The 20,715-nt window shown below is 39.4% G+C and overlaps 2 protein-coding genes across 3 annotated transcripts in view; both read left to right on the plus strand.

The window, feature by feature from the left end:
- The first annotated feature begins 331 nt into the window (after positions 1–331).
- si:ch73-206p6.1 (phospholipid scramblase 1) lies at positions 332–5,958 on the plus strand. 2 transcript variants are annotated; one of them, XM_035651792.1, is made up of 7 exons: positions 332–413; positions 1,087–1,176; positions 1,984–2,026; positions 2,128–2,348; positions 2,520–2,681; positions 3,205–3,366; positions 3,835–5,958. In XM_035651792.1, the coding sequence occupies exons 2-7, from the start codon at positions 1,108–1,110 to the stop codon at positions 3,862–3,864; spliced, it is 687 nt and encodes a 228-aa protein (XP_035507685.1). In that variant the 5' UTR covers positions 332–413; positions 1,087–1,107; the 3' UTR covers positions 3,865–5,958. The 2 variants fall into 2 exon arrangements, with proteins under 2 accessions (XP_035507685.1, XP_035507677.1); XM_035651784.1 differs by lacking the exon at positions 3,835–5,958 and having other exon boundaries at positions 3,205–3,402.
- A 7,725-nt stretch (positions 5,959–13,683) lies between these two features.
- plod2 (procollagen-lysine, 2-oxoglutarate 5-dioxygenase 2) overlaps positions 13,684–20,715 on the plus strand; it is a 29,797-nt gene continuing 22,765 nt past the window's right edge. Inside the window, exon 1 of the mRNA XM_035651804.1 lies at positions 13,684–14,146. Within this exon, the coding sequence (XP_035507697.1) occupies positions 14,044–14,146 (103 nt within the window). The 5' untranslated portion in view covers positions 13,684–14,043. The remainder of the gene's footprint in view (positions 14,147–20,715) is intronic.

Consider the following 20,715-nt stretch of genomic DNA (forward strand, 5'->3'; position numbering starts at 1 on the left):
TAACATTGTTAATCATAAACAAACATCCCACTGTGCTGTGCCTAATGTGGGATGTTACATTTTCACTCTGAAAAGCTTCTCTGTTGTTTGTGGAATCTATGAAAAATTTAAATGTGTTCACTTTTTATCACTATAAATATTTTTAAAACCTCTTTTAATCTTCTAATGTGCGTCTGTTGACCAGAAACTTCAGAAAACAACCCCTTGGCCCTTACATAGTCTGATATGTTCTATTACACATTGTTCTAGTCTAATCTACTCTGTTCTATTGAGTTGTCTTCTATACCCCCGGCTTATCATTGGCGCATGGAAATGGGAAGTACAATGACGTCGACCAATGAGATTATAGGTTTATTCCGAGGGCTTGGTTCCGGAGTGGCCTGTTATTATTCTGAGTAGCAGGTGAAATAACGGTAAGTAATTCTGATTCCTATAAAAAAAAAAAACAACAACTGTCTGTTTCATGGCTAATTTTAACTGCATAGACCATAATGCAAGTGTCGACCATAGCTCGTCGCTTTGAACAAGTCGCGGTCTCGTTTAGATGAAAAAGTGGGCACATCAGACCTCGGCGTGCGCTCTCTTTACCTGCCTAACATTCAGAGGCACTTGAACACACCACTATGATAATAATCAGTCAGTGCACTGACATGGCCTACATATGGGAGACGGCCGGTGTAGCTTGTGTCGGCTTTAGGGCCTGTTGTTTACGTGTAAACAAACGGGAGTAAGAGGATTTCTTATGGTGGTGTCTTCCCTTCAGAAGCCCCCCCCACCCCCCGTCACTTCCAGATACAAACCAGATTATCTGTGTCGCCCACCATCTAAAGTCTGCAGCAGTTCCCCCCCCCGGCTGTGCACCGGCAGGACCGCCGCTCATCTACACCTCAACCAGGGCAAGGACGCGATATTAGAGAGGACCAGGGTGCTCCGAGCTGTCTTATTAACTTAACAGTACAGTACAGACACAGAGAAACATTAACCGCTGTCCATCTGCCGCGATCCGTCTTCATTTATTTATGAGTGTCACCTAAAGAAGCACAAGGTGGTGCTGTATCTCGTTTCATGCATTGTATTTATCCATAGCTCTCCCCCCAGTTGGACAAAATGAATATGTATGCTGTGCCCAACCCGGGAATACCAGGCTGTCCACCAGGGTTAGAATACCTGACTCAGGTGAGAAATACCACTATAATAGTCTGGGATTGCTCTTTACATAGACTTGTTTACTCTTATGCTATTAACTGCACCTTTTGGCACTGTAATTTGTCAGCAAATGCTCTTGTATAGTTCTTATTTGAGTTTTATATGCCTCTTATTCACTTATTTCTCTTACTTTCTATACTTATCTGCACTTATTTCTGTCATTGTGCTGCCGCAACCACCAAATTTCCCCTGCTAGAGATGTAATACATGTTAGTGTCACTCAGTTGGCAAGCTCATTGCCTACATAAATTTTGTTTTTTTTATATTAAGGGCAGAGGAAATGAGCACCTCTTCCTCTTTCTTTAAATATTTCACATGGTTAAGATACAGTGCCACCAAGTCCGCAACCCTCCGCTATTATGACAAGGCAAATTTTCTACTGCACAAAATGGCCTATTGGAAAAGGGAGTTGCTGATAGTTGATGCCGTTGTTGTCACCCCTCTGCCAGCCCTGCAGTCACTTCTGCAAACTGAAAGTGCGCACTGTTTCTGCTGGAGCATCTTATACACATTAGCAGTGCTCAGGGAAGTATATAACAGTGTCCACAGAAACACAATATACAGGTTCACTGAAAAAGAAGTGACTGCACTGCATATGTTTATAACAGCTCAGTGGCCCATATTATCTTTTACTTGCCAGATGCAAAATGTGAGCATGCTTATGGCAGTCTTTTTTTAAACCCTCGCCTCCAGCTACACCTACTCCACTGAAATGCCGCATGTAAAAAAACAAACAAAAGTGCATCAGTTTGAATCAATTGTTATCTGGTTTTCAAGGTGGATCAGCTCCTCATCAAACAGAAAGTTGAGCTCGTCGAAGGTAAAGCACGTCAACATGGATTTGACTTCTAAGAAAATACACAATTCATGGTTTGCAGGGTTTAGCAATGACACCCTGACACGTATTGTTTGTCCACGCAGCCCTCGTTGGTTTCGAAAGCAACAACAAGTATGAAGTCCGTAACGCAATGGGCCAGAACGTGTTCTACGCTGTCGAGGAGAACGACTGTCTGAGTCGACAGTGTTGCGGCCCCATGCGCTCCTTCACAATCCACGTCCTCGACAATTTCGGACAAGAGGTCATCACCGTCACCAGGCCACTTAAGTGCATGTCTTGCTTCTTCCCTTGTTGTCTACAAGAGGTGAGTGAAACCACTTTCAGACATGCTCACTTTGTCTCCATGAAATTACAGTGTTCGAGGTGGATTGTTTACACTTGATGTCGTCTAGTTTTACATGTTCCTTTGAAACACAATTTCTTGTGAGGATATGACTACAAATCACACTCAGTTCTCCCACAATCCCTCACTCAGCTGGAGGTGCAGGCTCCCCCTGGTAACACAGTGGGGTACATTGTACAACAGTGGCACCCGTTCTCCCCTAAATTCATCGTTGCGAACGAACACAGCGAGCCTGTACTGAAGATCCATGGGCCCTTCTGTGGATGGAGCTGCCTTCCAGATGTTGACTTTGAGGTGGGTTTATCTAAACACAGAAATCCATTAAATTTGTGAAAACATAACACGACATGGTTACATTCTCTCTCTGCCCTCTGGACATTTTTTTGTAAGGGATCCTCCTCGTGCTCTGAAGCAGGAAATATGTTTCCAATCAGAGCGAGCTGTAGCTTGGATGAAGCCATCACACAGGGCATGCTCTTGTGTGGTACAGTGTGGCCATTGTTCCACGGCTCAGCTGGTTTTATTAGATTGAGCTGTGAAGGGGATTTGGGTCAGTGATACAGACCTTTTACCAGACCCAAAGGAGGGATAACTGAAGCGTGATATTACCATCCTGGTTCCTCTCTGGCAGCTTTGAAGTCATTGCTGGGGATACAAAACTGAAGTTACTGTGGCAGCGGGCAAAATCCTGAAATTGGATGGGATTATGAATTGTTCCATGAACTCCATCCAATAAAACCAAACAAGTTTAGGGATTGATCTTTATCCTAATGCAACACATGTCAGCAGTTTCTCTGTTCTATAACTCTCTCTGCAGATTTTGACAATGGATGAAGTCAGTAAGATTGGGAAAATCAGCAAGCAGTGGACAGGACTTCTTCGGGAAGCGTTCACAGATTCAGACAACTTTGGCATCCAGTTCCCCATAGATCTGGATGTGAAAATGAAGGCTGTAATGATCGGTGCATGTTTTCTCATTGTAAGTGAAGTAATAAGCATTTTTATGTATCTATAGTAACAGAAAGTAACATGATTAATTATAAAGTTATATTTCTTTTTTTAGGATTCTCTCTCTGGCAAAATAAGAGCAGCTATTGCCAAAATGTGGCTGTTACATTTGCAGTAGCCTCATATGACCCTGCTCTCGTGTGTTTCTCTGCACTGGTAGTCGGAAATTTCATGTACCTACCACTTAATGTACCACTACATTTTGTGGGAAGTGTGACCTGAAACCGCCCCAATCACCAGAAATGTAAAACAGCTTGTCAGAGCAACTTTCTCCCATTTGCTAAAATGCTTAAATGCAAAAATCTCAGCATGTGTTCACTGTTAATTTGGCAGTGACATATCAGTGAATAGATTCTACAACTTAGCTGATATATTTCAAATGTCAATGTATTGCTTTTGCTTTTTTATTAACTTTTGTCTTCTTCTTGCTTCTGTACAGGATTTCATGTTTTTTGAGACTACCAACTAGGAGCCAAACAGGATATCCTTGTAAGCATACAACATTCCTGGAAGAACAAGGCCACAAAGCCATAATGATCAGTCCCAATTGCCCTAACAGAGAACAACCTTCAAACAGATAGTTTTCTTTAAAAAGTAACAAAAGGTACCTAAATGTTATAACTTTGCATGAACAATGAAATAGAAGGTTTGTTTTAGTCTTAGCTGCTCAGGTTGGTTGTTAAAACACATTGCCAGGCTGTGAGTGCACAGTGCAGTGTTTTTAGACAATGTTATTAAGGGGGTTTTCATTTGTGTTTACATTATGGTCGCTGAGCCCATCTGGGCCCAGAACCTTAGTTGCTACTAAAAAGAAAAAAACAAAAACAAAAAACAACTTGAATAGAAGGATAATATCCATATACAAGTAAATGAAAAGGGAATATCATTACAGGCAAGTGCTGTTATACAGTTTGTAAAAGAAATGATGGTCAGTATGCAAAAGGGGGTCAGCCACATGGTACTTGTAATGTGGTCATATTAATAGTCAAGATGTTAATTTATATAGAAAAGTATGCTTGTAGCTATATTCTGTGAGAACTGAAGGACTCATGTAATGTAGTAGTTTGTAGTACAGATATTCAATGCTCTTATACATTGAGTTATATTTTGGTCTGTTAAACAATTTGTCAAGATAGAGCAATGTGTGTGTGTGTGCACCGCTTTGTGTGCGAGTTTGTGCGTCTGTGTGCTATGATCCTTGTAATAATTATAAGAATAAGAATATTTTCGATGCCATAATGATTATGCATTGTCAAGCCTGAAGAGGTTGTCTACTTGGGAACAGATGGGTTATGGCTGGATGTAGTGTCCCAGTCTTATCCACAAGAGGGAGCTAGCTTTTCATTAAACAAAAAAAAACCAAAAAAAAAAAAACCCACACACTGCCCAAATGGACAAACTTAATACCTGCTTATGCCATAGGTTTTTATTCAAATATTAGTGTCTGATGACATTGTATATTTTTGGACAAACTCAGGTTGAAATGCATGCTACTGTAGTATAGTGTTAGATACTCTGGCTCCGGGAATTACACACCTGCACCTGATACTATGAATACAAAGATTATGATTTTGGTTTTGTACATTCAATCATCTAAATATCAGTATTTCATGTACATTTCCTGGTGTATGAACTTGAATTTTGATCTTTATCACTGTTGCATTACACATGGTGTGACAGCTCTACACGTGTCAAAAATACAAAATAAATCCCTAATTTCCATCAAATGACCATCGATACTGCTGCGCACCATGTTTAACTGTAAAATTCAAATATGAGTATGGCCATTCGTCTGATCTGGGATGGTATAAAGTAAAGTGTTGTAGCAAGGACATTATCTATGTGCTCTTCTGCAGCATCATGGTAAAAAATACTTTTCCTTCACATGTATGTCATCTGTGGTTCTGGAAAACTGGAAAAAAAACATCCATCTTTAGTCGTTTATTAACTTATATACGTCTTTAAGGTTTAGAGGCGTTTATTTTTGTAAAAAGTATTATTAACTGCTAAGAGATAATGTTTCCAGTAGAGTTAAATGTGATTGTGTTAACAGTGTTTTATTCTGCCTTTAATATATTGACTGTTTGTAAAGATAAAACTGGATTTATTTCACCTTTTCTGAACAGCAACTCGATTTTAAGACTAAAAACAAGTACTTTAGATGGATGTTTTTTGCTGTCTATTCTGTCTTCACGGCTGAGGTTGTCGAGAAACTACTCATTTAAGTAAATTCGAATTTCATTCTTACCATTAAGATTAGCCTGATCATTGGCATGTCTTGTTTGGTTGAAAGCATTAATAGTATAAGATGCTGGTGCTACATCCTCTGAAGGCTCTTTGATTGTGTTTAAAAAGCCAAAAATTAAAGTCAGAATGTGATACAAAGGGATTTTAGCTATTCCCAGTAAGTTATATTAAAAACAATTTAAGTACTTATTCTTCTACTTTTGCACTAATACTGTGAACTAATACACCATTTAGTCGTGCAATGAATGCAAACAAACTCTGTGAGCTAAGCTTAAAATTGTGCAAATAGTCCATAGAAACACTTCAATAAAAAATAATATTGTGATGTGTGCAGTTCTTTTGATTTTGGTTTATTCTATCAGCAAATCCATTTAGCATTAAAAACTACTGATCTTCAAAAAAAAGATTATTTTTTAAAACGTTAGCACTGACTATCTGGACCCACAGACCACAGTGAATACAGTATTGTGTTACAATGGTCAGACCTTGTAAATGGTCATGTAAAACCACTGAACCTTGCTTGTTAATCAGTCAAGTTCTCTACCTACTGTAATTACCACCTACACATTTTTTAAGCAATTTTCTTGAACAGTCCTTGTGAAATGTAAATGTAATTTTTGGGGGGGCTGAAAAAATCTTGCTTGCAGAGTAATTGACTGGACCGATTCCGTCAAACATAGATGTCCTTGAGGGATAACATGAAAAGGGAAATGAGAACATTTTATTTTCTCCCCTTTCAAGTAAGCCATTAACCTGAAGCTGTTAACCTTGAGTGTGACCTAAAGAACTCTCATTTAAAACTGCCTTTTTAAGCTTTTTTTAATCACACATCAATGAAAAGAGCTACTTTGGGTCTCCGGAAAGAGCAAGGTTGCAGTTTGGAACAGCTCATACAGTATTTTCCCCCAAACTGTTCTGTCTGAGGAACAATATTACCATTTCATGCATAGATTACATTTTTTATTTGTTTTTAAAATGACTATATTCTCCAACATTTCAGTGTGGCTGATGTCAGTGTGTCCATGGTTATTGTCAATATGCTGGGTAATAATTCTTATAGTCCAACACATTTGAGGCCATAGTTTACATCTGGATTTTTCACATTGTACTAACTTACTGAAGAACTGAATTTTGGTGACTCATGGTAACCACATTTTGGGACGATAATAGATTTTACACATTGCTTGGCATCGTCTTCTGGAATATCTGACGCAGCAGTGTTATAGTTAATGATGCTGTGGTTGGAAAACAATGTGAACTGCGAAGACATGTACATGGAGAGCCAGGGTGGACATAGATAGATAGGATGATTTCTTATTCCATTTTCTCGTCATCATTAAACAATTTTTAGTCAGGCAAGGAGCTCGGCTCTCAGTATGTCAATGGTCGTCTGCCAGTTGGACTGCTTTTTGGGTTATTATCTATCATCACCTGTTATTAGGTCAAAATTCTAAAAGGTTATGTCCTAATTCAACTTCTATACTTTGTGTTTGGGAGTATCATGCACACATGCTAAACCAACATGGTGAATGTGGTAAACAATATACCTGCTAAACATCAGCATATTAGCATCATCATGGTGAGTGTGGTTGCACGCAGACAGTTGAGCAGTGCTGAGTATAGCCCCACTAAGCCACTAGCATGGCTTCCTCTAATCATTCACGTGATCTCCAGAGAGTTTTTAATTTTTTGATAACTGAAAATGTTTAGAAATGTGCATCCAGGTCTGCGTTCATTAAAATATACATTATAACAGACAGTCGAGGGACATGTGCTTGACTTTCATTCCAATAACTGCAGAAGTTCATGAGAATCAAGCAAAAATGTCCAGTCTTGTTTAAAATTCCTGGATTTACACCAAAAACTATTCACTTTTTCCCGGCCCCTAACTTTTTGAGTTCTTTAAGAAACAACACAGCCAAAAGTAAATTTATAACACTGTGCTGTTTTAATACTGTAGCAACGATCCACATAAACTGTAACATATAAAGTTGTTTTTTAGCTGCATCTTATTTTGTTTTCCTCTGTATCTATATATTTTGGTGCTTGGTTGGTACCATGAAGTATCTGACCTTTGAACTCCTAGTGACCGCTACATCTCAATTAACTTCATTCGAGACTTCCAACTAAATGTCTGTTCAGAAACAGCTGTGTCTGAATAGATAATTTTTGGACTGCTTTCTTCTGTTTTGAGCGGACGTTGGAGATTTCCTGAGAACTTACCCTCCCTAGGAGTACACTGTAAGAAAATGTTCATTTGCAGGAATTGCGCTGGAAGATAATACCGAGAATTGGTTTGGTATAAATTGAACATCCAGACCACACATCAGTTATGTCAATGATGTCACTGCAGCCGTGATTTGCTGGCTGAGATGTCCCAGACTGGGAAAAACACAGATGTTTTCTCCAGCTACAGTACAGAGTGCTGTTTGATGCAACATCCCATTTAATTGACTACCCTTATAATTAAACACATATTATAGCTTTGCAGCCCTTAAAATGTGTGATCATTTTGTGTTACATGTGTGTAAACATCCAGTGCGTAACATTTAGGACACTCCATTGGCAGAAATGGAAAATAATGTTTATAAGAATGTTTTCATTAGTGTATAATCACTTGAAATTAAGAATTGTTTTGTCGTGTTTGGTTTTCCTTAGAATGAACTGTTTTTATCTGCAGATGCCGTGGGCCACCATCAGCGGTTGCTGCCATGTTGAACCATCATGTTTCTGCAGTAACCCAGAACGGACTAACCAAACACTGGCTGTGGATAGGGCTGTTTGCATGTTTTGCACGTTCCGCGGTCGCCATAGTTTTTCCCTCACAATTGGAAAGGGAAAGTGAGTTGCAATCTGTAACTACACCGCTTGGTGCCACTAAATCCTACACACTGGACCTTTAAAAAGAATACGATTAGTTACACGAGTGGATTTGGAGTCTGGAGGACAGGAGATGCAAACAAAAAACAATACAAACAACTTTAACATGCCTTGCCTCGTTGATGGAAGTAAACATGTCCGTTGGGGCAAGCCAGCCATGTGTTGTAATGTGTTTACACTACTGACACATTCAGGAGCTGTGGGCTGAGGTTCTTCTATTGTTTGTTTCCTTGAACTGCTGGGTTGAAGTACTCGCCACATTTTGGGGATTGGTGAAAGACCTTAAACTTCATTTTAAATGAGATCCTGAAGACTGCGTGGGCCTGTTTGTGTAAGAATGGCCTGTTACAGTTAAGATAACAAATCAGTGAAACCAAGTCTCAATGGAAACTCTGTTTCTGATTTCTTTTGGAGCCCAATGCACACTGAGAACTAAACAAAGACTCACTACAGAGAGCATATAGTATCTGGAATTTCTGGTATCTGTGTTTTAAACCCACAGTGACAAACAAATGGCTAAGGCAGCATCTGTGCAAACGCAGGCTTTGAAAACACCACGTATACACAACTGGGGGAGAGAGAGCAGATGTAAAATATAAAATGGGGGATGGTTATTTACTTTTACACTGGCATTCCTAAGAACAAATCCAAGACTGGAGACGATTTAGATCTCACCAACACTGTCTCCTAAAAGTGGTGCCTATACACAATTTATCTGCATTAATAAATATGTTTTGTAGATTCTAAGTTGTATCAACATAGTGTAATGAGTAAACAAAGCATTTCATTTGTTTGACTGCAAACCATTAGTTTTTTCTAAAATAATACATGCTCTTTGGCAATTATAGCAAGATCCATGTGTATTAATTATATGTTTAACTCCCTTGGTTAGGGTTAGAGAAAGATCATAGTTTTTGTTTTTGAAAAAGCCAATACAGGGTTGACGCATGAGACAGGACCCATCGACTCTTTACAGTATTTAACCAAAACGTAACCAGTGGTAAGTGCTTAAGTAGCTAGTCGTAACACCATGTGGGGAATATGTACGAGCTTTGTATGGTAAATCTAACCACCCACCCCTACAAATTTGGGGCAAAATAAGGTTGTCACACTTCCTAGACTAACTTTTTTTTGTCAGAGAATGTAGTCCAGGCAACAATTACATTTACCTCCAAACTCTATTTGGCATAGCAAATTAGTAGTGTATAAACATATCTTTTAAGGCAGGGCTCAGCAACCTTAGGCACCGTGCCAATAGAGGGTTAGGGTTAACCAATGGCACATTAGCAATAATTGTGCAAAATAATTTTTGTGGAAGTGCTGCCCTCTAATCCGCATGCCAAATTGCCTCTTTTGCAGCCATTGGCAGTTGCAATGCCTATCTCATTAAAGCACCTCATGGCTGTATGATTTCAACTCAGATATTTTCATATTGATGGCAGCCTTCTTGTATAGTCTCGTATATAATTACAATGTCTTATTATGGCACTATTAAATTTTGCTATGCACGTTGCCTATAGGGATGAAATACAGTTACAGATCCTGTTGGAAATTAAACTTTTGATGAGGTGGCATAATCCAACATAATGTTAATCTTATGTTCATATGGCACACTGAATAACCAGAACATTTTCAAATTTCAAAATGGCTGCCGAGCACTGTCTTAAGGCAATAAGGTGGCACTGGAAGGACAGGATTAATGCAAGGTTGAACCCTCCTCTCCTTAACCTACTTCTGAAATGGTTTTTTTTAGGCCTTGTGGTTTTAACATGGCAGCCTAATGATGACATCCAAATGAAAGGCTAGCAAAAGATCTCATTATGTGTAATTTGGAAGGAACACTGCCCAGAAACCCCAGTCTATCCAGCACAAATGCAAATTTATAGGACGGAAATTCACACATTTCTGGAAATTGCAGTCGTATTCAGCTGTGCATTTATTGTAATATGCTGCTCAAATCTTTACGGTATACTCAGGCAGTCTGTAGTCTGAGACAATAGATGAAAGACCGCCCATGATCAAAGTGAATTAATCCACGTCGAAACACTTTTCCCTTTTGGGGCCAGACTCCGGGGTGACATTAAAAATTTACTTGCTGTGCTTGTTAAAAGTTCTTTGGTCTAGGATTAAATGTGTTGTTGATGAAATCCCCTTCCATTGCCCCCTCTCCCAGCAACCCCTGGACCACACCCTGGGTGCCCTGTGGCCTCATAAGTGGGACCCACGTAGACAGAACTGAGCCAAGGATGACGTTAAGACAAATTCTCATGAAGACGAACTGACTGGGGGAAAGGAGGGCTGCCCTTTCCATTGATCTGGACTAGTAATTAAACTTTCTGTGGAGTGATCAAAGCATTTGGGATAAAAATAAAACCCATTCTTTTACAATCATGGAGCAATTGTGGGTTCTTTTGCAGGGTTTAGGGGACCGAGTGACTCACCAGTGCAATTGCAAAACCATCCGGTTGTACCACCAAAAGAGGGTTACGTCAAAAATAGAGTAGAAAGTAGAAAGAAATCCAAGGTGTGTCCCAACCACTGACAGTTGTGTGATTTTGGCTTAGATATTGCCTAAAGCAATACACTGAAATAAATACAATGGGCAACACATTGTTTTTTAGATTATATGGCTGACATTGTATATACATATTGATGGGTAGGGATGGAAGAATAATTTCCACTGCATTCTCATCGAGTTCTCTTTTTCCTCATAGGAATTTTTAGTTTTATGTTTAATATTGGGCATCTCCTTTACAGTCTGCCTTCCTAATGAATCATCTGTTTTTTCTTTCAGCTTGATTACATTTAAACAGTGCCGTTAAACCCACTGTCTCCACAACAGTGCTGAAAATAGAGGATGGTCTAGCGTCATCAGGAAGCTGTTTAGTCTTTTGCTAATGCAAGGACAGTGACGGCTGGAGGCTTGTGTGTTTTATTTGGCTCTGAAATAAGCCAAAATGAAAAAGCCGGCTCAAGACCACACCACCTGCGCTGTTTAAAGGTTCCACACAGTCTGCGCTCCCTTTTAAGGTTGATAAACAACTGTATTTAGCTGTACGTCCATGTGTGCTGCATTCCAAAGCCAGCTACCATCTACTGATACCCAGGCACTAATGTGGGGATAGTTACGTGCAGGTACCTTGTTGTCCTGATGAGCTCCTGGCTTCCTACCCTGTCCTTACCACAGCAGTCTGCTAGCTTCTGTATCCGCCTAGTTTTGTGTAATTAAATGTAATTTTCTCACACACCACATGCATCTCAAATTTAATCAGTGCCACTGCCACCACCATGAGCACATAAAACGTGTCACATTTCTGCAAATCCTGACTTAAAAAAGGTGAAAAACTACTTTATGAATGGCTTCATGTATCTCTACAGTATCTTACATCACAAGTACAGGCCTCTGATGGGATATTAAACCCCTAATATAACTTGTGGACATTTTTTCAGTGTGTAATCAAACCCAGAGGACATTTCACTGGGTATTCCAATTGTTTGGTGGGTGTTCAGACTTGAGCCAGTGAACTGAACTGAGACATAGCACATTCCCTATCACATGCTGCCAAGAGCCAGCATGCGGTTCTGTACCAGAAACACTTATATTTTCCAGCTGCAGAGAGTTCCCTCACCAACCCACGGGGCAAAAATCCCTGTGGGTTAGATATTTGTGACTAAGCGTATAATTGCAAGCAATAAGACCGATACCTTTGCAAATCTGGGTTAACGCTGTGTAGTTTTAAGTCGGTTCGTGTTTGTCCAAGATTCACAGCAGGGAGGATTCACTTTTTATTGGTTGAATGTGTTTCTAACAGAGATTTGAAGTGTTAATTTTCTCATGACACACTAATTTCCATTAACTGGCCTGCCCAGCACTCATTTAAGTGTCATTTGCTGAACTACAGCAAAAAAGAATGTAGAGTTTTCTGGCACGGCTCTACATTTTTAGGGTTTATCAGGGCCTCACTGGATGGTAATTTAACTCATAAAAAAAGTTTGGTTTCTACTCCCTCTGCATTCAAAACCATGAACTTGGTGATGTCATTAAGTAAAACAATCTGGGCAGTGGCATTTGTAACTGCTATATGCAAAGAATTTGACAGACAGAAATGGTTTTAGCTTGGGGGGCAAGTCTGTTGCTACTAATAAAGAAAGAGAGACACAAATGAGACAAAGCATTGGTTTCAAGGTCACCAGACACTGAACGCAAGTAACAATTCCAGACACTGGAGACACAGATACAATCTGACGGTAAATGGAAGCAGGATTTAATATTTGGTTCCTGCTTTTCTCTTCATTTCTCCCATGGTGTGTGTGTGTCTACTGCTGTAGGGAAGCAGCAGTAGTTCTAATATGTGTCTAAAATCTAGTTAGCTTCATACACTGACAAAGGCTTGATAAGGCCAAGATGTTACCTACTGTATTGTGTAGAGAAACAATGGAAAGTTGAGCTGAAATCTTTAGCTGATTAAGCGATTAGCAGAAAAGTACTCTGCAGAAAATGTGAAAACTGATTCATTAAAAAAAAATAAAATAGGAGATGTTATCTTGGGATCTGGACACTTTTCACTATTTTCTTACCAAAAATTAGTCAGTCCCTTAAGGAAATAATCAGCAATTGAGCAATTGGTATGTTTTTTTGGAAGTATTCTGATCCATTAAATACTCATACAACACAAGTAATTAGTGTATATGTAGTGTATTACAGAAATTAAAAGTGTGTAAGTATAATCAGGACTGATTAATTGATATCTAATCATAATTGAACCATTCAACCAACTGATTGACTGACCAAATACTTAAGCTCAATTTTTATATATTGTTAGATAGTTATTTTTTTTTTTGGCAATGCATCATGTTTTAATTGATCCCCAGTCACGTGGTGGATGTGATATAAAAAAAGAAATGTAAGGGGGGGGGTGACTGAGAAAACTCTGAATAAAGCCTTGCACAGGAACATTGCTGTATTTTAAATGTGACTTTGTCTCCACGGTTTATTCTAACGAGGCTGAATGAGCAGTCTCTTCTGAGTAGATGTAGAAGGGGGAGTAGTGTTGGGCAGACAGACGCTGGGTGCTCAGGGGGAGGGGACCAGGGGAGGGATGTTTTAACAGTCAAGCAGTAGTGGGGGGTTCAAATACAGCTGTGCTTAGACACACTTTCGCGCAGGACGTCCCTGTGTCAGGGGTGAATACAGTTCTCTCTCCTCCACTCTCTCTTTCCACGGGCTGCAACTCCACCGACTGGCTGCAGTTGCAATTAAGGAACCACGCCTGTTGCTCTCCAATTCCCCTGATTTGCACTACTTATAAACTACCCTTCCCTTGGAGCAAAAGAGCAGTCTCAAGAGCTGCTCTTTTAGAATACTTGACATTCATTGGAGGATTTCTTTTATTTTTTTGGTCTTTATTATTTTATTATCGCGAGAGCGCATATTTAGGACCCTCCAGGGCTGATCCAGACCGCTGCTTTTCGTGCTGGGAGGTAATATTCCAGTCGGTCACCGGGAGCACGCACTACAGCAATGGAGTACCTCACGTTTAGTTTATTGTTGTTATGTTGCCTGAAGTTTGCAAACTCCATCTCCTCTACCGAAACACCTCAAGCTCCTGCGCCCATTCCTAAAGGTAAGCAAACTTTTTAAAGTTTTCCTATTGTTGTCCCCGACCCTCAAATGCAGCATAATGTACTCTCATAACGCACGGAGCTGCATATTATTTCTATTGCTCTTCCACATTTGATCCACCTGTTTTAGTCGCACATCTTCTGGCGGCATTTCAGAGCTGTCATATCAAGTTTGACCAAAAAAAAAAAAAAAGGGGAAATATCTATTCTCCAAGACTTCATTCACCGGCTACATGATGTTACTGTACATGAGGTGCAGGTTGCATGGCAGCGGCTGCCTGTGTGTGAATCCGGTATAGCGCTGCATAGGTTGGAAGCGTAAAATTACATGAAAGAGGCTCTTGCACAAAAGAAACTGCGGTTTCTCACAAGCCTGTTTTAATTTCATGTTGTTCGGCTGCGTGCGGCCCCGGCTTTTATATGCAGATGCCAGGCTGTAAAATGTCAGTGCGAGAAATAACTAACCAATTGGAGTGTCTTTGATGGTTTCAGGAGTTTTTTACCCTTTACATTTTTAGACCAGACTGAAAAAACAAAGGCAATCATACAGCTATTAGCCGTGATTTGCTATAGATCAGAATGCGTAAAAAAAAACATTAGTATTAGATTTTAATAGCAAACAAGCAATTATGTGCTGTAATGTTATAATTAAGTTCCATGGAGCGGAGCCAAGTACAACCTGCTCCAGTGCTCCCATGTTAAACCTTTATACTGTACATGTATAGGTTTACACTCCCCACCCCAGATGTGTCACAGTTTTATTGCCTTGTTTTAAAAAGCCCTTCCCCTGTTAGCATGTTGCTGTGGCTAAATTGCTCCAAATTGCCCCCAAAATCATTTAGGTTACACAGCTCCTTTAAAAACATTCACAGGGCATCTTGTAAAGAAACCCTGCAAACAACAACATAAGTTGGTACATATGTTTTTTTATATACCAGCCTTGGTGTTATAAGCACTGCAGGTTTATGTTCGATATAAATCTGGAAATCTGTTACTTTTGTAGTGATGCTTTTTTATTTTTTTGTGGGAGGCAGTCTTAAGTTCAGGGCACAACAGCTGCCTTCAGTCTCCACAGGCTTGTTTTGTCCGCTGGTTTTGACTAACTGGGTGTCTTTCACACAGTAGCCACATTAACTTTACGAGGGTTCAAATGTTTGCTTATGAAAGCCTTGTCAGTACACCTGGGAAGGGTTAGAGCACAAGTGATACAGCTTGTTTGGATGCACACACTAAATCTACAAAATCTCACCATGAATGGAATTTGAGGTAAATTTGGGCTATTGTAAATTAAAGCTGTCACACTAAATATGGCCATACCAACTGAATGCAAGTAACAATTCATTTAATTAGGTTAACCTGTGATTATTTAAAGTATTTTAATTGGGAGTTTCGTCAAATAAGTTCAGGGTTTAAAATAGCAAAATGTGATCTTGACTAGCAGTTTTCTTTAAGACTTTTGCACTGAACAAGGCACTGATGAATAATTCTATTGACCCGGTTACTGTGTTATGCAGTATAACATGAATAGTTGGCAGTGTTAAAGTATCTAAGGTTTTATGAAACAGAAGCCAAACAGACAATCCCTTGACCCAAAACACATTGTTTTAGGCAATTACACGTTATACGCCAGCGTTGTTGTAGCACAGAAGTTCTTTTGTTTCTCTCATTGTCCTGATTCAAATAGGAACAACTTGTTTTTGACTGGGAGCTATAAAACACTAGTCCACTAGTTATCAGCCATTTTGGGACCCGTCTGGGTCACAACGTCAGAAACACATTTGTATTGCATCTCTTATATGATGTGTTAACAGTGTGCAATATCAACTTGATGAGTCATGTGTTTTTCCAACCAAGTTCCCAGTCAAATACTTTTTTCCTTTTGCTGTCCGGAAGAAAGAAGGATGCAGGATATTGTTGGGAAAAGTGAAGCAAGTAACCAAGGCCTATTTTCCTTTTTCGGGAAAGGTCAGGTGACACGTCGTCCACCACGTCAAGGAGAACAAGTTGCACATACTGTTTTAGAGTGACTTTCCTTTTAGGTGGGGCAAGACGCTGGTCATCATGGTGACAGGGTTTTACAAAGCAGAGATATTGGTTAGTATTAATAAAATAATAAAAACGATACTGAAAAAAGAGTGCATTTACAGGTGGCATAAAGGTATTTATATTTTCTGATTTGTGTTGAATGCCAGCTGTGCCAGTAGAAAAGCAGGTAGAGTGTCTCTCTGTTGGTTCAGACTTAATGCTGCACATATATGAACAATGTGATTGTGAATGGGACTATGAAAGAAATAGGAATGCAGACTTCTGCCCATTTCTCACCTATGTGCACCTGGCTGGTCACTGTGAACAGCGGACGTGGCTGTTGGTTTGTCGGTTTTGGAGAGTTACAAAAATTGGCCGACGTAGACCCTGACTGTCCAGCCCTCAGTCTTAAAAGAGCCTCTCACTTCTTTCTGACAAAGTATGTATTGAATTTAACATGTAGTTCTTGTGGCGTGAATCTGAGCCACTCCATATCTCTGTGCATGCCTCTTAATAGTTTGCTACGACACAAATCCTTTTTAAAATGAGTATATGTTGCTTTTACAATCAGTCCTTTTACAATATTATTTACCAATAAGTAAAACAAACAAGTTTCAGATGACCATTCCAACTATTAATCTCTCTCAGGCATTCTATTTAAAAACAGTGTTAATCTCATAGTTTATCCAGTGTTTTCAGCGTCCTTAGCCTAACTGCTTGGTACTCTATGAAGTCTGAACGCGAGGATGCCCCCAACTGAAAATTGTAAAGCAGATCTGTCTTATATCAACAATATTTTTCAGAGTTGTGCTGATATTATATACTTGGACATTTTGTATTCCTGACAGTTATTGGGACATATTCTTGGTCAGTGTGTGGGAGACTAAGATAAACACCATTACTCAGTATGACCTGGTTTTCTCCACTGTCCAAAGGAATAGGCATCTTTAGATTAGACCTTTCCCAGACATTACTGACGTGTCAGCAAGCAGCATTTTATAGAGAAGAAAAGGAAACTCCACCTAAAGTTGTCCATGCCTTATATGCTGTATAATAGCTCTCTCTATTGCCTGTAATTCCAGTCTAACAAACTAACAAACCCTGTTGGCAGGTCAAGCCTGTAATCATGTCTTAGAACATTGTCACAATATCACCACAAGGTTGATTCCGTGGCTCATTTTCAGCCAAATATGCGTTGCGTTGTCTGCTTTTTCAGCCTGCATCTTTTCTCTTAACTCTGTCTGGGGTGTTTTCTGCTAAGTATCAAAAAGATAACAGTCAGATATCAAGCTGACAGTTCCCATGATGCAAAGTTTTCCTCTTAAGCAGTACTGAAAACAGTTGATATTTCAGCTATGTTGTATGGCAACAGTACAAATATCCCATTGTTCTACCTACTGTAGCAAGTAATTTTAAAAATGATGGCTGTAAGTGGGAATTGAGCTGAAGTTGATCTTGGGTAATTTTCCATGTATTTAAACTGTAATCATTAGTAGTTGTCAATATATTAAAGATAGTAAGGCTGTCATATTTACTGTGACATACCAATGTGATTTGGCTACAGGAAAATGAGATCATGACAGTAACATTTTCAGGAATAGGCAGGACAGAGTCTCAGCTTTTTACTGGGAGACAGCCTTGGTCAAATCACATCTATAATACATTCATACTGGAGAGAAAACAACAAAGACATGACTTTTATGAAAGTGTTCTAGGTTATTACTTTACGTGATTGTTTATGTAACTGATACACTTGTAAAATAGGTATTCCAGTTGCAAATTCACAAAATAGTGTTTTTTCTGTCTTTTTATGAACCAGTGACATCAGTTTATATTTAATAACCATTGAAGCCTGTTAAACCAAACCTGCTAGATGAAAAGAACATGCATGAAACGAAATCATGCACTTGGAGCAGCTCACTGCTTATCTTTAAAGCATATTCAATTCACTTTCCATGTAGAGAAACAGGAGCCGTTTCAATGTAACAGCATGTGGTTAAAATGTGATTACAATGCTTGGCCCCATATCCCCTTTGCAGCAAATATGATCAAACCATAATAGCTCATATGATAAAATTGTGTTTCTGCTTTCCCCTTACAGAAATTTCAGCATTAAAAATATTAATTAAATTGTTGACCTCTAAATGCATTATGTTGACCGAAATGAAATGTGTTCCTGTCAATGAAGGATCTAAACCCTACAGTGACACCAGACTGTGGCCAACAGAGGAAATGACTGTCCTAACTGTAATCATTACCACTGACAAGAGCAGTGTGCGACTTAAACCAAATTAAATTAGTTGTTGTTTTTTCTACAATATAGTTGCTAGTAAGCTATTCTTGATTCAAGATGACGTCTGACGGGACTACAAAATAGTTTCCCGGCCCAATGCTGGTGACATCATGCCACATCCTAAGACTGAAGTGCCTGTGGTTTGACATGTGTAATTGAAAACACAGCGTTTTTCTGCGGATGCACTACAGGGCCCTTGTATTATGGATATGGTGTGTTTTATCAATTATGGTGGCTCTGAAACATAGAAAAGGCTAGAAAATAAAATCTATTTTAGTTGTGGACTGTTGAAATAATGCCCACTAACCAATCTGTGAGCACTGGGGTTTTTAGTCCCTTGGGTATCCACCCCTCAAATTTGGCGACTACTGCTAATTACAAACACATGGAGTACTCACCTAGGAAGTGGTATTTTTTAGGCAAAAGGAATGTCTGCATGTCTCGGGGCTCCTGGGTTTTAGACATCAAAAGTGCTACTTATGTGCCAAAGCTACTTGTAGTCGCATTAAAATTCTAATACATTCTAAAGGTGGAAAATCTTTAAAAGTGACCGTAGGCTGGGCAGCAAGCTTCTATGAAATGAATGGATGGCAGAGTTATATAGGTGAGGACTTGGAATTAAAGACATGTTTTAGTCTAACAAATGAGATAAATTGAGTCCATTTATCCTTTTTATATACATTCAGTCCCATACAAAGAGGCTACAGATGTGTTCAAGAAGTCTTTGTGCAAATCTCAGTTTTAAAGTTGGCAGGATTCTTCATCAAAACTGCTCGTTGGATGGTGAGATATCTTTGACAACCCCGTCCCCACACACCTTCAGCATTGAAGGCCATTTCTCGACATTCACACCTATACTATACTAGATATTTCCCTCTGGTTTTTGTAAGGCCAAAAAACAGAGCTGAAAGAGTATCTTGGACTTAGATTAGCCAGTTGGCCAAATTAATGATAATGTTGCTCCATAACTGCTGGATGTGTACCAAGCAACTGTTCACTGTACCAAATTAAAGCTGTTATGACACACACACAAGTTCACAAGCAGTTTCCACTGCTCCCAAGGGGCAAAAAGAAAAATCACTTAATAATGGCACAATGCCTGAATCTGTCCAGAGATCAGTAGTCATGTTACAGCTGGAAGCATGTTTGCACTGATGGTCAGATTAACACGTTCCTGGTTCCAGCTGTGACCCAGCAGCCCATTTTCATGTGATTTTTTTCCACTAAGGTGCACAATAAATCGAAGCAATAAAACTTTTTTTGATGATCTAAATTCATAATATATGAGCATAAGTAGCGCAAGAATTACAGTAACCTTTACAGCACGACACTTTCCCTTTCATCTTTTGCAATATGGATCTAAATGACATTGAGGAATGTTATGCAGGTCCCTGTGGACAGAGATAAGCGCTGTCTCTGCTCCGACTTAGTCTGTTCAATATGGAGTCTACAGTGTCCACAATATGGATTGTGGATGTATCTTTGTTTACACACTGACTTATTCAAAATTCATCTGTCTTCCCTTTGCTGTAGTAAAAAATTAGACCACTGACTTAATTGCTTTTTCATTTCTCTCTGCATTACAAACTATGTAAAAAACTATGTCGCCTTCAACAGGCCTCGTTTAGACCCTGGAAACATAGCAAATATGAGCTTTGGCCAGTTCTGTGCGTTACATACCAACAGAATACTGTTGTTAACTCCTATGAATTTGTTCTTATGCAACCTGGCTCAAAATGTTACCACAACATTCCCTTTTAAAGATACTTGTTGCCAGGATGGAAATGGTGTACTATAATACAGTGAGGGTTTTTAGTTGTACAACCTGGCAGTGCACATTACTGGCACAGCTCAAAGCCCAAGGCCCATCCATGAAAAGTAAATGCCTGGTAGGCTGTTATACTCAGCAAGCAAACAATTTCTTACCACTCTCCATCTAACTTCATATTGACGTCTACTTTCATTATTTCAGATGCAGGAAAGGAACACACAGGCTGACTGGAGTTAAGTTAAATTCACATTTCATATGATAAGCGGTGGTTTCTCAGGCCAATCTCCAGGTTCAGGAATGGCACAAGGTGACTTAAGCGTCACTGCACAGCCCCCCCCACCCCCTATCTCATAGTTTCTTGCTTTACCTGGAGATTAAAGGTAGGCTCAGTCAAATAAATGACCGAACAAAAGAATGTTGGCTATGAACTGAACTACTTGCACTTTCCTATGTCTGACACTTGCTGGATAATTTTGGCGAGC

The sequence above is a fragment of the Morone saxatilis genome, unplaced genomic scaffold (assembly GCF_004916995.1).
Source record: "Morone saxatilis isolate NCDOM2014 unplaced genomic scaffold, NCSU_SB_2.0 Contig0, whole genome shotgun sequence".
Lineage (NCBI taxonomy): Eukaryota > Metazoa > Chordata > Actinopteri > Moronidae > Morone > Morone saxatilis.

Excerpts from the sequence above, each read along its gene's own strand:
- si:ch73-206p6.1 (XM_035651784.1), top strand. The coding sequence starts at position 1,108 with ATGAATATGTATGCTGTGCCCAACCCGGGAATACCAGGCTGTCCACCA. Across the intron at positions 1,177-1,983 it reads GGTTAGAATACCTGACTCAG|GTGGATCAGCTCCTCATCAA; the intron begins GTGAGAAATACC and ends CTGGTTTTCAAG. Across the intron at positions 2,349-2,519 it reads TCCCTTGTTGTCTACAAGAG|CTGGAGGTGCAGGCTCCCCC; the intron begins GTGAGTGAAACC and ends TCCCTCACTCAG.